The sequence below is a fragment of the Melopsittacus undulatus genome, chromosome 23, assembly GCF_012275295.1.
Source record: "Melopsittacus undulatus isolate bMelUnd1 chromosome 23, bMelUnd1.mat.Z, whole genome shotgun sequence".
NCBI classification, from domain to species: Eukaryota; Metazoa; Chordata; class Aves; order Psittaciformes; family Psittaculidae; genus Melopsittacus; species Melopsittacus undulatus.
Window position 1 is genome coordinate 465,192 of NC_047549.1, and position 12,609 is coordinate 477,800.

Here is a 12,609-nt window from a genome sequence, read left to right on the forward strand (position 1 = left end):
GGGGAAACGGGAGGAACCAATAGGAACCAGTAGGAACCAGTAGGCTCCGGTAGGAACCAATAGGCTCCGGTAGGAACCAACAGGCTCCGGTAGGATCCGTCTATGTCGTTCCCGTTACCGAGGCCCCGGCGGCCGCAGCTGCCTCAGCACCGGAAGCGGAACATCCAGTGCGGACAGGGAGCGGTGAGAGCCGTGCGCTTTACCGGTACGGACCGGAACCGGAAACAGCCGGAACCGGAACCTACCGGAACCGGGGGGGGGAGCGGTGAGAGCCGTGCGCTTTACCGGTACGGACCGGAACCGGAAACAACCGGAAACAACCGGAACCGGAAACAACCGGAACCAACCGGAACCGGGGGGGGAGCGATGCTCGGGACCCATCACTTGTGGGGCACTGAGACCCACATCTCTGCCCCATAGATACGCATGCTCTGCTCCTCCCCCTATGTGTGGGGCTCAGTGTGACCCCCATATGCTGATATATGTGGGGGGGGTTCGTGTCCCATCACTTATGGGGCACATGGACCCACTTCCTGCCCCATAGATATGGGGCTCAATGGGACCCCCATTGCTGGGATGTGGGGGGGGAGAGAGATATTCAGGTCCCATCACTTGTGGGGCACATGGACCCACATCCTGCCCCATAGAGAGGCATGGTCTGGTTCTGCTCCTCCCCCTCTATGTGGGGCTCAATGTGAGCCCCATAAGCTGATATGTGTGGGGGGTGTTCGTGTCCCATCACTTATGGGTCCCTGTGCCCCACATCTCTACCCCATAGAGAGTCAGGGTCTGCTCCTCCCCCTCTATGTATGGGGCACAGTGTGACCCCCATATGCTGGGATGTGGGGGGTGGGGGGAGAGATATTCGTGTCCCATCACTTATGGGTCACTGGGCCCCACTTCCTGCCCCATAGACAGTAAGGGTTTGGTCCTCCCCCTCTATATGGGGCTCAATGGGACCCACATCCCTGCCCCATAGAGAGTCAGGGTCTGATCCTCCCCCTCTATGTGGGGCTCACTTATGGGTCTCTGGGCCCCACCTCCTGCCCCACAGCCTCATGTCCTCCCCCCATTGCAGCCAGGGGCAGTTACTGTCTGACCTGTGGACGGGACAAGAGCCTCAAGCTCTGGAATCCTCACAGGGGCTCAGAGCTCAGCTCATACCAGGGACATGGACACGAGGTCCTGGATGCGGCCGGGTAAGGGGGAGGGGAACCTGGAGCCACAGACCCATAGATCCCATAGGGTAAGGGGGAGGGGAACCTGGAGCCAGAGATCCATAGATCCCATAGGGTAAGGGGGAGGGGAACCCGGAGCCACAGATCCTACCGGGTAAGGGGGAGGGGATACCGGACACATAGATCCCATAGGGTAAGGGGGAGGGGAACCTGGAGCCAGAGATCCTACCTGTGACCCATAGATCCTACCGGGTAAGGGGGAGGGGACACCAGACACAGAGAGCCAGACCCATAGATCCAACCCGGACCCATAGATCCAGACCCATAGATCCCATGTCTGACCCATAGATCCCACCGGGTAAGGGGGAGGGGACCCCGGACCCATAGAGCCAGACCCATAGATCCTACCTGTGACCCATAGATCCAACCCAGACCCATAGATCCAGAGCCAGAGATCCTACCTCTGACCCATAGATCCCAACCAGATCCATAGATCCAGACCCATAGATCCAACCCCAGACCCATAGATCCAACCCCAGACCCATAGATCCCAACCCCAGACCCATAGATCCGGAGCCAGAGAGCCGGACCCACAGATCCTACCTCTGACCCATAGATCCAACCTCTGACCCATAGATCCCACTGGGTAAGGGGGAGGGGACACCGGACACAGAGAGCCAGACCCTGACCCATAGATCCTACCTCTGACCCATAGATCCCATCTCTGACCCATAGATCCAGACCCAGACCCATAGATCCCAACCCCAGACCCATAGATCCACCCTCAGACCCATAGATCCCAACCCCAGACCCATAGATCCACCCTCAGACCCATAGATCCCATCTCTGACCCATAGATCCCCACAAGACCCATAGAATGGACCCCCCAGACCCACATCCCCCCCCCAGACCCACAGATCCCCCCCCCAGAACCATAGATTGGACCCCCCAGACCCATAGACCCCCCTCAGACCCACAGATCCCCCCCCAGACCCATAGAATGGACCCCCCCAGACCCACATCCCACCCCCAGACCCATAGATCCCCCCCCCAGACCCATAGATCCACCCCCAGACCCATAGATCCCCCCCCCAGACCCATAGATCCACACCCAGACCCATAGATCCCACCCCAGACCCATAGATCCAGCCCCAGACCCATAGATCCTCCCCCAGACCCATAGAATGGACCCCCCCCGGACCCATAGAATGGTGGGGACCCCCCAGCCCCACAGAATGTGACCCACAGCATCCGCTCCCCCTTCAGCTCCTATGACAACAGCCACATCTGCTCCTGTGGGGCAGACAAGACTGTGGCTCTATGGGACGTGGCTACAGGGCAGGTGCTGCGGAAGTACAGGGGTCATGCAGGGGTGAGATGTGGGGCTGGGGGGGATGTGGGGCAGGGGGGGGATGTGGGTCTATGGGGGGATGTGGGGCAGGGGTGAGATGTGGGGCAGGGGTGAGATGTGGGGCAGGGGGGGATGTGGGGCTGGGGTGAGATGTGGGGCTGGGGGGGGATGTGGGGCAGGGGGGGGATGTGGGGCAGGGGGGGGATGTGGGGCAGGGGGGGGATGTGGGGCAGGGGTGAGATGTGGGGCTGGGGGGGATGTGGGGCTGGGGGGGGATGTGGGGCAGGGGTGAGATGTGGGGTAGGGGGGGGATGTGGGGCTATGGGGGGGGATGTGGGGCGGGGGGGGATGTGGGGCAGGGGTGAGATGTGGGGCTGGGGTGAGATGTGGGGCAGGGGTGAGATGTGGGGTAGGGGGGGGGATGTGGGGCTATGGGGGATGTGGGGCAGGGGTGAGATGTGGGGCTGGGGGGGATGTGGGGCAGGGGTGAGATGTGGGGCAGGGGGGGGATGTGGGGCAGGGGGGGGATGTGGGGCTGGGGGGGATGTGGGGCAGGGGTGAGATGTGGGGCAGGGGGGGATGTGGGGCAGGGGTGAGATGTGGGGCTGGGGGGGATGTGGGGCTGGGGGGGATGTGGGTCTATGGGGGGATGTGGGGCTGGGGGGGGATGTGGGGCAGGGGGGGATGTGGGGCTGGGGGGGATGTGGGGCTGGGGGGGGATGTGGGGCTGGGGGGGATGTGGGGCAGGGGTGAGATGTGGGGCAGGGGTGAGATGTGGGGCAGGGGGGGATGTGGGGCAGGGTGAGATGTGGGGCAGGGGGGGATGTGGGGCAGGGGTGAGATGTGGGGCAGGGGGGGATGTGGGGCAGGGGTGAGATGTGGGGCAGGGGTGAGATGTGGGGCAGGGGTGAGATGTGGGGCTGGGGGGATGTGGGGCTGGGGTGAGATGTGGGGCTGGGGGGATGTGGGGCTGGGGTGAGATGTGGGGCAGGGGTGAGATGTGGGGCTGGGGGGGGATGTGGGGCAGGGGTGAGATGTGGGGCTGGGGGGATGTGGGGCTGGGGTGAGATGTGGGGCAGGGGTGAGATGTGGGGCAGGGGGGGATGTGGGGCTGGGGTGAGATGTGGGGCTGGGGGGGATGTGGGGCAGGGGTGAGATGTGGGGCTGGGGGGGATGTGGGGCAGGGGTGAGATGTGGGGCTGGGGGGGATGTGGGGCTGGGGTGAGATGTGGGGCTGGGGGGGATGTGGGGCTATGGGGCCAAGCTGTGGGTCTATGGGGGGGATATGTGTCTATGGGGCAGAGCTGTGGGGCCCCATAAGCTTTTGACCCCATAACTCCTTCTTCTCCCATAGAAGGTCAACAGTGTCCAGTTCAATGCAGAGGGCACAGTCATTGTCTCAGGTACCAGTGTCTGCTATGGGGTGGGGGTTATGGGGCCCCAAGACCCACACCCGGCCCCACATCTGCCCCATAGGCCCAATGACTCCCAGACCCACATCTGCCCCATAGGCTCCATTGACTCCTGGCCCCACATCTGCCCCATAGGCTCCATTGACTCCCAGACCCACATCTGCCCCATAGGTTCCATTGACTCCCAGCCCCACATCTGCCCCATAGGCTCCATTGACTCCCAGCCCCACATCTGCCCCATAGGCTCCATTGACTCCCAGACCCACATCTGCCCCATAGGCTCCATTGACTCCCAGCCCCACATCTGCCCCATAGGCCCCATTGACTCCCAGCCCCACATCTGCCCCATAGGCTCCATTGACTCCCAGACCCACATCTGCCCCATAGGCTCCATTGACTCCCTGACCCACATCTGCCCCATAGGCTCCATTGACTCCCGGACCCACATCTGCCCCATAGGCCCCATTGACTCCCAGCCCCACATCTGCCCCATAGGCTCCATTGACTCCCAGCCCCACATCTGCCCCATAGGCTCCATTGACTCCTGGCCCCACATCTGCCCCATAGGCTCCATTGACTCCCAGCCCCACATCTGCCCCATAGACCCCATTGACTCCCAGACCCACATCTGCCCCATAGGCCCCATTGACTCCCAGCCCCACATCTGCCCCATAGGCCCCATTGACTCCTGGCCCCACATCTGCCCCATAGGCCCCATTGTCTCCCGGACCCACATCTGCCCCATAGGCTCCATTGACGCCCAGCCCCACATCTGCCCCATAGGCTCCATTGACTCCCAGCCCCACATCTGCCCCATAGACCCCATTGACTCCCAGTCCCACATCTGCCCCATAGGCTCCATTGACTCCAGTGTTCGGTGCTGGGACTGTCGCTCCCGACGCTCAGACCCCATCCAGGTCCTGGATGAGGCCACAGACGGGATCTCATCTGTGGGGCTGTCCGACCATGAGATCCTATCCGGGTATGGGGCTCACCCCATAGATCCCCTATAATGGGTGTATATGGGGGGGCTCACCCCATAGATCCCCTATAATGGGGTGTATATGGGGGGCTCACCCCATAGATCCCCTATAATGGGTGTATATGGGGGGGGCTCACCCCATATCCCCTATAATGGGGTGTACATGGGGGGGGCTCACCCCATATCCCCTATAATGGGGTGTATATGGGGGGGCTCACCCCATAGATCCACTATAATGGGTGTATATGGGGGGGCTCACCCCACATCCCCTATAATGGGGTGTATATGGGGGGGCTCACCCCATATCCCCTATAATGAGGTGTATATGGGGGGCTCACCCCATATCCCCTATAATGGGGTGTCTATGGGGGGGCTCACCCCATATCCCCCCCCCAGCTCTGTAGATGGTCACATCCGTCGCTATGACCTCCGTATGGGGCAGCTCTACAGTGACTACGTTGGCAGTGAGTATGGGGGGGTCATCCCATAGGACACAATAGGGGGTGTCCATAGGACCCCCCCAAACCCCATATCCCCCCCAGGCCCCATAACCAGCGTCTGCTTCACTAAGGATGCTCAATGCACCCTCATTGCCAGCCTGGACTCCACATTGAGGCTGCTGGACAAGGACACTGGAGAGCTGCTGGGCGAGTATGAGCCCCACACTTATGGGGCAGAGCTTTGGGGTCCCCCCTGCCCCATAGCTCACCCTCTATGTCCCCACCCCATAGATATAGGGGTCACCAGAGCACCATGTACCGGTTGGACTGTGTGTTGAGTGAGCAGGACACACATGTGGGGTGTGCATCTGAGGATGGACACGTCTACCTATGGGACCTGGTGGAGGTAATGGGGTCAATGGGGCCATGGGGGGCGCAGGGGTTGGTTATGGGGTGCCCCCCCCATGGCCTCACCCCACACTTGTAGGGCTCGTTGGCCTGTAAGCTGCCTGTGGGGCACAGTGTGGTCCAGTCCATCTCCTTCCACCCCACATCTCCCTGTCTGCTTGCGGCCATTGAGGGGCAGATCCAGCTCTGGACAGAGGAGCCCATAGAAGAGATGTGATGTGGGGCAGGATGTGGGGCAGGATGTGGGGCACAGTGTGGGGCAGACCCATTTGTGCCCCATAAGATCCAAGATGTGATGTGGGGCACAATGTGGGGCACGACGTGGGGCACGATGTGGGGCACAGTGTGGGGCAGACCCCTCTGTGCCCCATAGGATCCATTGTCTGGATGGGCTTTATTGGGGGCAATAAATACAGCACTGGAATGGGACACACACATATATGGGTGGATTGAAGCCCCTATGGGGTATGTGGGGCTCAGCCCCACATAACGTGGGGGTCAGTTCCCATCCTCAGCATCCCCCTGCGCTATGGGGCTGGACCCATAGGGAAAGCATCAGCTCTCTGGGCAAAGGTCTCGGCCACCAGCAATGGGAAGACGATGGAGGCATCAGCATAGACCTGTGGGGAGAGAACAAGGGTGATATGGGGTGAGACCCATAGATGGGGGGTGAGACCCATAGATGTGGGGTGAGACCCATAGATGTGGGGTGAGACCCACAGATGTGGGGCTGAGACCCCATAGGGGGGTCTATGGGGTGAGACCCCATAGATGTGGGGTGAGACCCATAGATGTGGGGTGAGACCCATAGATGGGGGGTGAGACCCCATAGGAGGGTCCATGGGGTGAGACCCATAGATGTGGGGCTGAGACCCCATAGGGGGGGTCTATGGGGTGAGACCCATAGATGGGGGGTGAGACCCATAGGGGCGTCTATGGGGTGAGACCCCATAGATGGGGGGGTGAGACCCATAGATGTGGGGCTGAGACCCCATAGATGGGGGGGGTGAGACCCCATAGGGGGGTCTATGGGGTGAGACCCATAGATGGGGGGGGGGACCCATACATGGGGGGCTGAGACCCATAGATGTGGGGCTGAGACCCATAGATGGGGGCGTGAGACCCCATAGGAGGGTCCATGGGGTGAGACCCATAGATGTGGGGCTGAGACCCCATAGGGGGGGTCTATGGGGTGAGACCCATAGATGGGGGGTGAGACCCATAGATGGGGGGGTGAGACCCATAGATGGGGGGTGTGACCCATAGATGGGGGGGTGAGACCCATAGATGGGGGGTGTGACCCATAGATGTGGGGCTGAGCCCCATAACCCACCTTGACGGGTGTCGCATCCGTGCGGATCTTGCCCCAGGAAACAGCCTCATCCGGACGAGCTCCTGAGTCTGAACCATCAAACTCCTGCCCAGTGTTCACATAGACGGAGAAGTCGGCTCCGTTCCGCTATGGGGCACAAGGGGGAGACCCATAGATGGGGTGAGACCCATAGATGGGGTGAGACCCATAGATGGGGGTGAGACCCATAGATGGGGTGAGACCCATAGATGGGGGTGAGACCCATAGATGGGGGTGAGACCCATAGATGGGGGGTGAGACCCATAGATGTGGGTGAGACCCATAGATGTGGGGTGAGACCCATAGATGGGGTGAGACCCATAGATGGGGGTGAGACCCATAGATGGGGGTGAGACCCATAGATGGGGTGAGACCCATAGATGTGGGGTGAGACCCATAGATGGGGTGAGACCCATAGATGTGGGGTGAGACCCATAGATGTGAGGTGAGACCCATAGATGGGGGGTGAGACCCATAGATGTGAGGTGAGACCCATAGATGGGGGGTGAGACCCATAGATGTGGGGTGAGACCCATAGATGTGAGGTGAGACCCATAGATGGGGGGTGAGACCCATAGATGTGAGGTGAGACCCATAGATGGGGGTGAGACCCATAGATGGGGGTGAGACCCATAGATGGGGGTGAGACCCATAGATGGGGTGAGACCCATAGATAGGGGGTGAGACCCATAGATGTGGGGTGAGACCCATAGATGTGGGGTGAGACCCATAGATGTGGGTGAGACCCATAGATGGGGGGTGAGACCCATAGATGGGGGTGAGACCCATATATAGGGGTGAGACCCATAGATGTGGGGTGAGACCCATAGATGGGGTGAGACCCATAGATGGGGGGTGAGACCCATAGATGTGGGGTGAGACCCATAGATGGGGGTGTGACCCATAGATGTGGGGCAGGGGGGTGCTCACCATCAGGTTGGCATTGGCAATGTGATGCTTCACCAGCCCCCCCCCGAGGATGATCATTCCAGTCTTCCTGGCGAATATGGCTTCAGTGTTGATGAGGCGAAGATCTATGGGGTGGAGGTGACATAGGGACCCCATAACCATGGGGGGTCATAGGGACCCCATAACCATGGGGGTGTTATAGGGACCCCATAGCCATGGGGGGTCATAGGGACCCCATAACCATGGGGGGGTCATAGGAACCCCATAACCATGGGGGTGTTATAGGGACCCCATAACCATGGGGGGGTCATGGGGACCCCATAACCATGGAGGTGTCATAGGGACCCCATAACCATGGGTTAGGGTTAGGGGTTATGGTTACCCCATAGGGTTAGGGTTACCCCATAACCAAGGGGCTGCCCCATAACCAGCCCCATAGGCTCCCACTGACCTTCCACTATGTCCAGCACCAGCCCCGGCCGCTTGTAGCTATGGAAGAAGATCATGTCCCCGAGAGAACCATCGGTGAGGGCAGGACTGAGCACTGGGATCCGGTTCTGGGGCCAGAACAGGGATGGGGCCAGCCCCATAGTGAGGCTGTGACCCACATGTCCTGCCCCACATGTCCTGCCCCACATGTCCTGCCCCATATGTCCTGCCCCACATGTTGAGCCCCACATGTCCTGCCCCACATGTTGTGCCCCACATGTTGTGCCCCACATGTTGTGTCCCACATGTCCTGCCCCACATGTTGTGCCCCACATGTTGTGCCCCACATGTCCTGCCCCACATGTTCTGCCCCACATGTTCTGTCCCACATGTTCTGCCCCACGTGTTCTGTCCCACATGTCCTGCCCCACATGTTCTACCCCACATGTCCTGCCCCACATGTCCTGCCCCACATGCTGTGACCCACATGTTCTATCCCACATGTCCTGCCCCACATGTCCTGCCCCACATGTTCTGCCCCACATGTCCTGCCCCACATGTTGTGCCCCATAGCGCATCCATCACCCACCTTCTGTGCCCAGTACCAAACTGACTCTGGGTTGTCAATCTCCTGCCCCAACCTCGCGATCATCTTCGATGGGGTCCACTTGGTGCCCTATGGGGCAGAGCTTTGAGCCCCACATCCAGCCCCACATCCAGCCCCACATCCAGCCCCACATCCAGCCCCACATCCTGCCCCACATCCTGCCCCACATCCTGCCCCACATCCAGCCCCACATCCTGCCCCACATCCTGCCCCACATCCAGCCCCACATCCTGCCCCACATCCTGCCCCACATCCTGCCCCACATCCTGCCCCACATCCTGCCCCACATCCAGCCCCACCTGTGTCTCCTGCTCCTCCACCATCCGGTCCAGAATGGGCATCACCCAGTCCTCGAACTTACAGTAATTGTCATTGGGAACCAGGAGATTCCCGATCCTGGGAATGACAATGGAGCAAAGGGGACCCCAAACCCCACACCCCATATCCCATATACCCCATATCCCACACCCCACACACCACACCCCACACCACATACCCCATAACCCATATCCCATATACCCCATAACACACACACCATATAACCCACACACCCCACACCCCATATACCCCACAACCAACACCCCACACCCCACACATCCCACACACCCCACACCCCATAACCTACACCCCACACCCTACACCCCATATACCATATATCCCACACCCCCCACACCCCACATCCCATATACCCCACATCCCACACCCCACACACCCCATATCCCATATACCCCATATACCATATGCCCCACACCCCATAACCCACACCCCACACCCTACACCCCATATACCATATACCCCATATCCCACACCCCACACACCCCATATCCCATATACCCCATATACCCCACACTCTACACCCCATAACCCACACACCCCATACACCCCATACACCCCACACACCCCATAACCCACACACCCCATACACCCCATATACCATATACCCCACACACCATACACCTCATATACCATATACCCCACACACCCCACACACCCCATAACCCACACCCCATATACCATATACCCCATATCCCACACCCCACACCCCATATCCCATATACCCCACACACCCCACACACCCCACGCCCCATAAGGACCCCCATGTACCTATTGATCCCATTGTCCCTCAGCTCCCGACCCCGGAGGCTGAAGTCCCCTATGTAGGTATGTGCCATACACTTGATCAGATCCTCTTCAACCCCCCCAGCAGTGGTGACAACAACATCCACCTGATGGGATGGGAACAGGGTTGGGATCCAGTGGGATAACAGTGGGGATCCTATAGGACAGAGGCTGTTCCATAGGGATCCCATAGGGCAGAGGCTGTTCCATAGGGATCCCATAAGACAGAGGCTGTTCCATAGGGATCCCATAGGACACAGTGTCTCCCATAGGGATCCCATAGGACAGAGGCTGTTCCATAGGGATCCCATAGGACACAGAGGGTCTCCCATAGGGATCCCATAGGACACAGTGTCTCCCATAGGATCCCATAGGACACAGTGTCTCCCATATGGATCCCATAGGACACAGTCTCTCCCATAGGATCCCATAGGACACAGCCTGTCCCATAGGGATCCCATAGGACACAGTGTCTCCCATAGGACACAGCCTGTTCCATAGGGATCCCATAGGACACAGTCTCTCCCATAGGGATCCCATAGGACACAGTGTCTCCCATAGGATCCCATAGGACACAGTGTCTCCCATAGGATCCCATAGGACACAGTGTCTCCCATAGGATCCCATAGGACACAGTGTCTCCCATAGGACACAGTGTCTCCCATAGGACACAGCCTGTCCCATAGGATCCCATACAACCCCCATGTACCATGTTGTGCTGCAGCAGGTACCGGATGCTCTCCCTGACCCCGGAGCTGATGATGTTGGAGGTGAACCCCAGGAATATGGTACATCCGGTTGTGGGTCTGAGCCCCCCAAGTGCTGCTCGCGCCTGTTCCTCCTGCGTCAGCGGCTGCAGCTTCGCGTCAATCTGTGGGGTACAACCGGAGATGGTGACTGGGAACTGTGACTGGGAACCGTGACTGGGAATGGTGACTGGTAACGGTGTCATAACCAGTGTCTGTTACCTGTGTCTGTTACCGGTACCGGTGTCTGTTACTGGTGACTGTTACTGGTGACCAGTAACGGTGACTGGGAACGGTGACTGGTACTGGTGACTGGTAACAGTGTCTGTTACTGGTGACTGTTACTGGTGACTGTTACTGGTGTCTGTTACTGGTGTCATAACCGGTGACTGTTACTGGTACTGGTGTCTGTTACTGGTGTTTGTTACTGGTGACCGGTAACTGTGACTGTTACTGGTGTCTGGTACCAGTACCGGTGTCTGTTACTGGTGACCGGTAACGGTGTCATAACCAGTACTGGTGACTGTTACCAGTGTCATAACTGGTACCAGTGACCAGTAACGGTGACTGGTAACAGTGTCTGGTACTGGTGTCATAACCGGTAATGGTGTCTGTTACCTGTGTCCGGTACCGGTGTCCATTACTGGTGTCTGTTACCGGTGTCATAACCAGACCCAGTGTCCATTACCGGTGTCATAACCGGTACCGGTGTCTAGTACTGGTGTCTGTTACCAGTGTCACAACCAGTGACTGTTACTGGTGACCGGTAACGGTGACTGTTACTGGTGTCTGTTACTAGTGTCTCTTACCGGTGTCTGTTACTGGTATCATAACCGGTACCGGTGTCTGTTACCGGTAATGGTGTCTGGTACCGGTGTCATAACCAGTACTGGTGTCTGGTACCGGTGTCGTCCCCCCCCCCCCGGACCCGGTATCAGTTCCCCGTTCCCGTTCCCAGTGTCTGTTCCCCGTGTTCGTTACCGGTACTCGTTACCGGTGTCTGTTATCAGTGTCTGGTACCGGTATCCGGTTACCTGTACCCGTTCCCGTTCCCGGTGTCCGGTTACCGGTATCCGGTACCAGTGTCCGGTTCCCCCCCCACCGTTACCGGTATCCGGTTCCCGTTCCCGTCCCCCCCCCCACTGTTACCGGTGTCCGCCCCCCCTCACTGTTCCCGTTACCGGTATCCGGTTCCCGGTATCCCGTTCCCGTTCCCCCCCACTGTTACCGGTGCCCGTTACCTGTATCCATTACCGGTATCCGGTGTCCCCCCCCCCCGTTCCCGGTATCCCGTTACCGGTATCCGGTGTCCGTCCGTCCCCCCCCCCCCCCATCCGGTTCCTTGGTCCCCCCGTTACCATCCGGTTGATCTCGGCCGCGGCCTGCGCGAAGCTCGTGGCCTGGAACCCGGTAGTGAGGAACGACCGGAGCAGCTCCGCGTGGTCCGGACCCCCCCGGAAGTCATAGCCGCGAACCGGAAGTGCTCCGGGGGGCAGGGCCCCGCTGGGCCTCAGTACGGCACGAACGGCTCCGGTGGGGGCCGGTACCGGCGCCGCCATTGTGGTCACTGAGCCGTACGGCGGCCGATGGGCGCCGCCATCTTGGATGGGGACGGTGGCCGAGGAGGGGCCAAAGACGTAAAGGCGAATGGGGCCCGCCCCACGTGAGCTCTACTGC

The 12,609-nt window shown here is 59.7% G+C and overlaps 2 protein-coding genes across 2 annotated transcripts; one reads left to right on the forward strand and one right to left on the reverse strand.

Moving 5' to 3' along the window:
- Positions 1-57: 57 nt before the first annotated feature.
- Positions 58-6,086, forward strand: WDR83 (WD repeat domain 83). Its single transcript, XM_034072053.1, has 9 exons — positions 58-205; positions 1,079-1,199; positions 2,445-2,550; positions 3,884-3,932; positions 4,797-4,923; positions 5,320-5,387; positions 5,466-5,574; positions 5,655-5,769; positions 5,851-6,086. Exons 1-9 carry the CDS (start codon positions 103-105, stop codon positions 5,986-5,988), a joined length of 936 nt encoding a protein of 311 aa, XP_033927944.1. The 5' UTR covers positions 58-102; the 3' UTR covers positions 5,989-6,086.
- Positions 6,087-6,146: 60 nt separating this feature from the next.
- DHPS (deoxyhypusine synthase) lies at positions 6,147-12,545 on the reverse strand. Its single transcript, XM_034072052.1, has 9 exons — positions 12,291-12,545; positions 10,896-11,057; positions 10,172-10,293; positions 9,367-9,463; positions 9,050-9,136; positions 8,483-8,588; positions 8,053-8,156; positions 7,105-7,230; positions 6,147-6,391 (listed from the first exon to the last, which is right to left on the reverse strand). Exons 1-9 carry the CDS (start codon positions 12,489-12,491, stop codon positions 6,299-6,301), a joined length of 1,098 nt encoding a protein of 365 aa, XP_033927943.1. The 5' UTR covers positions 12,492-12,545; the 3' UTR covers positions 6,147-6,298.
- Between the last annotated feature and the right edge of the window lie 64 nt (positions 12,546-12,609).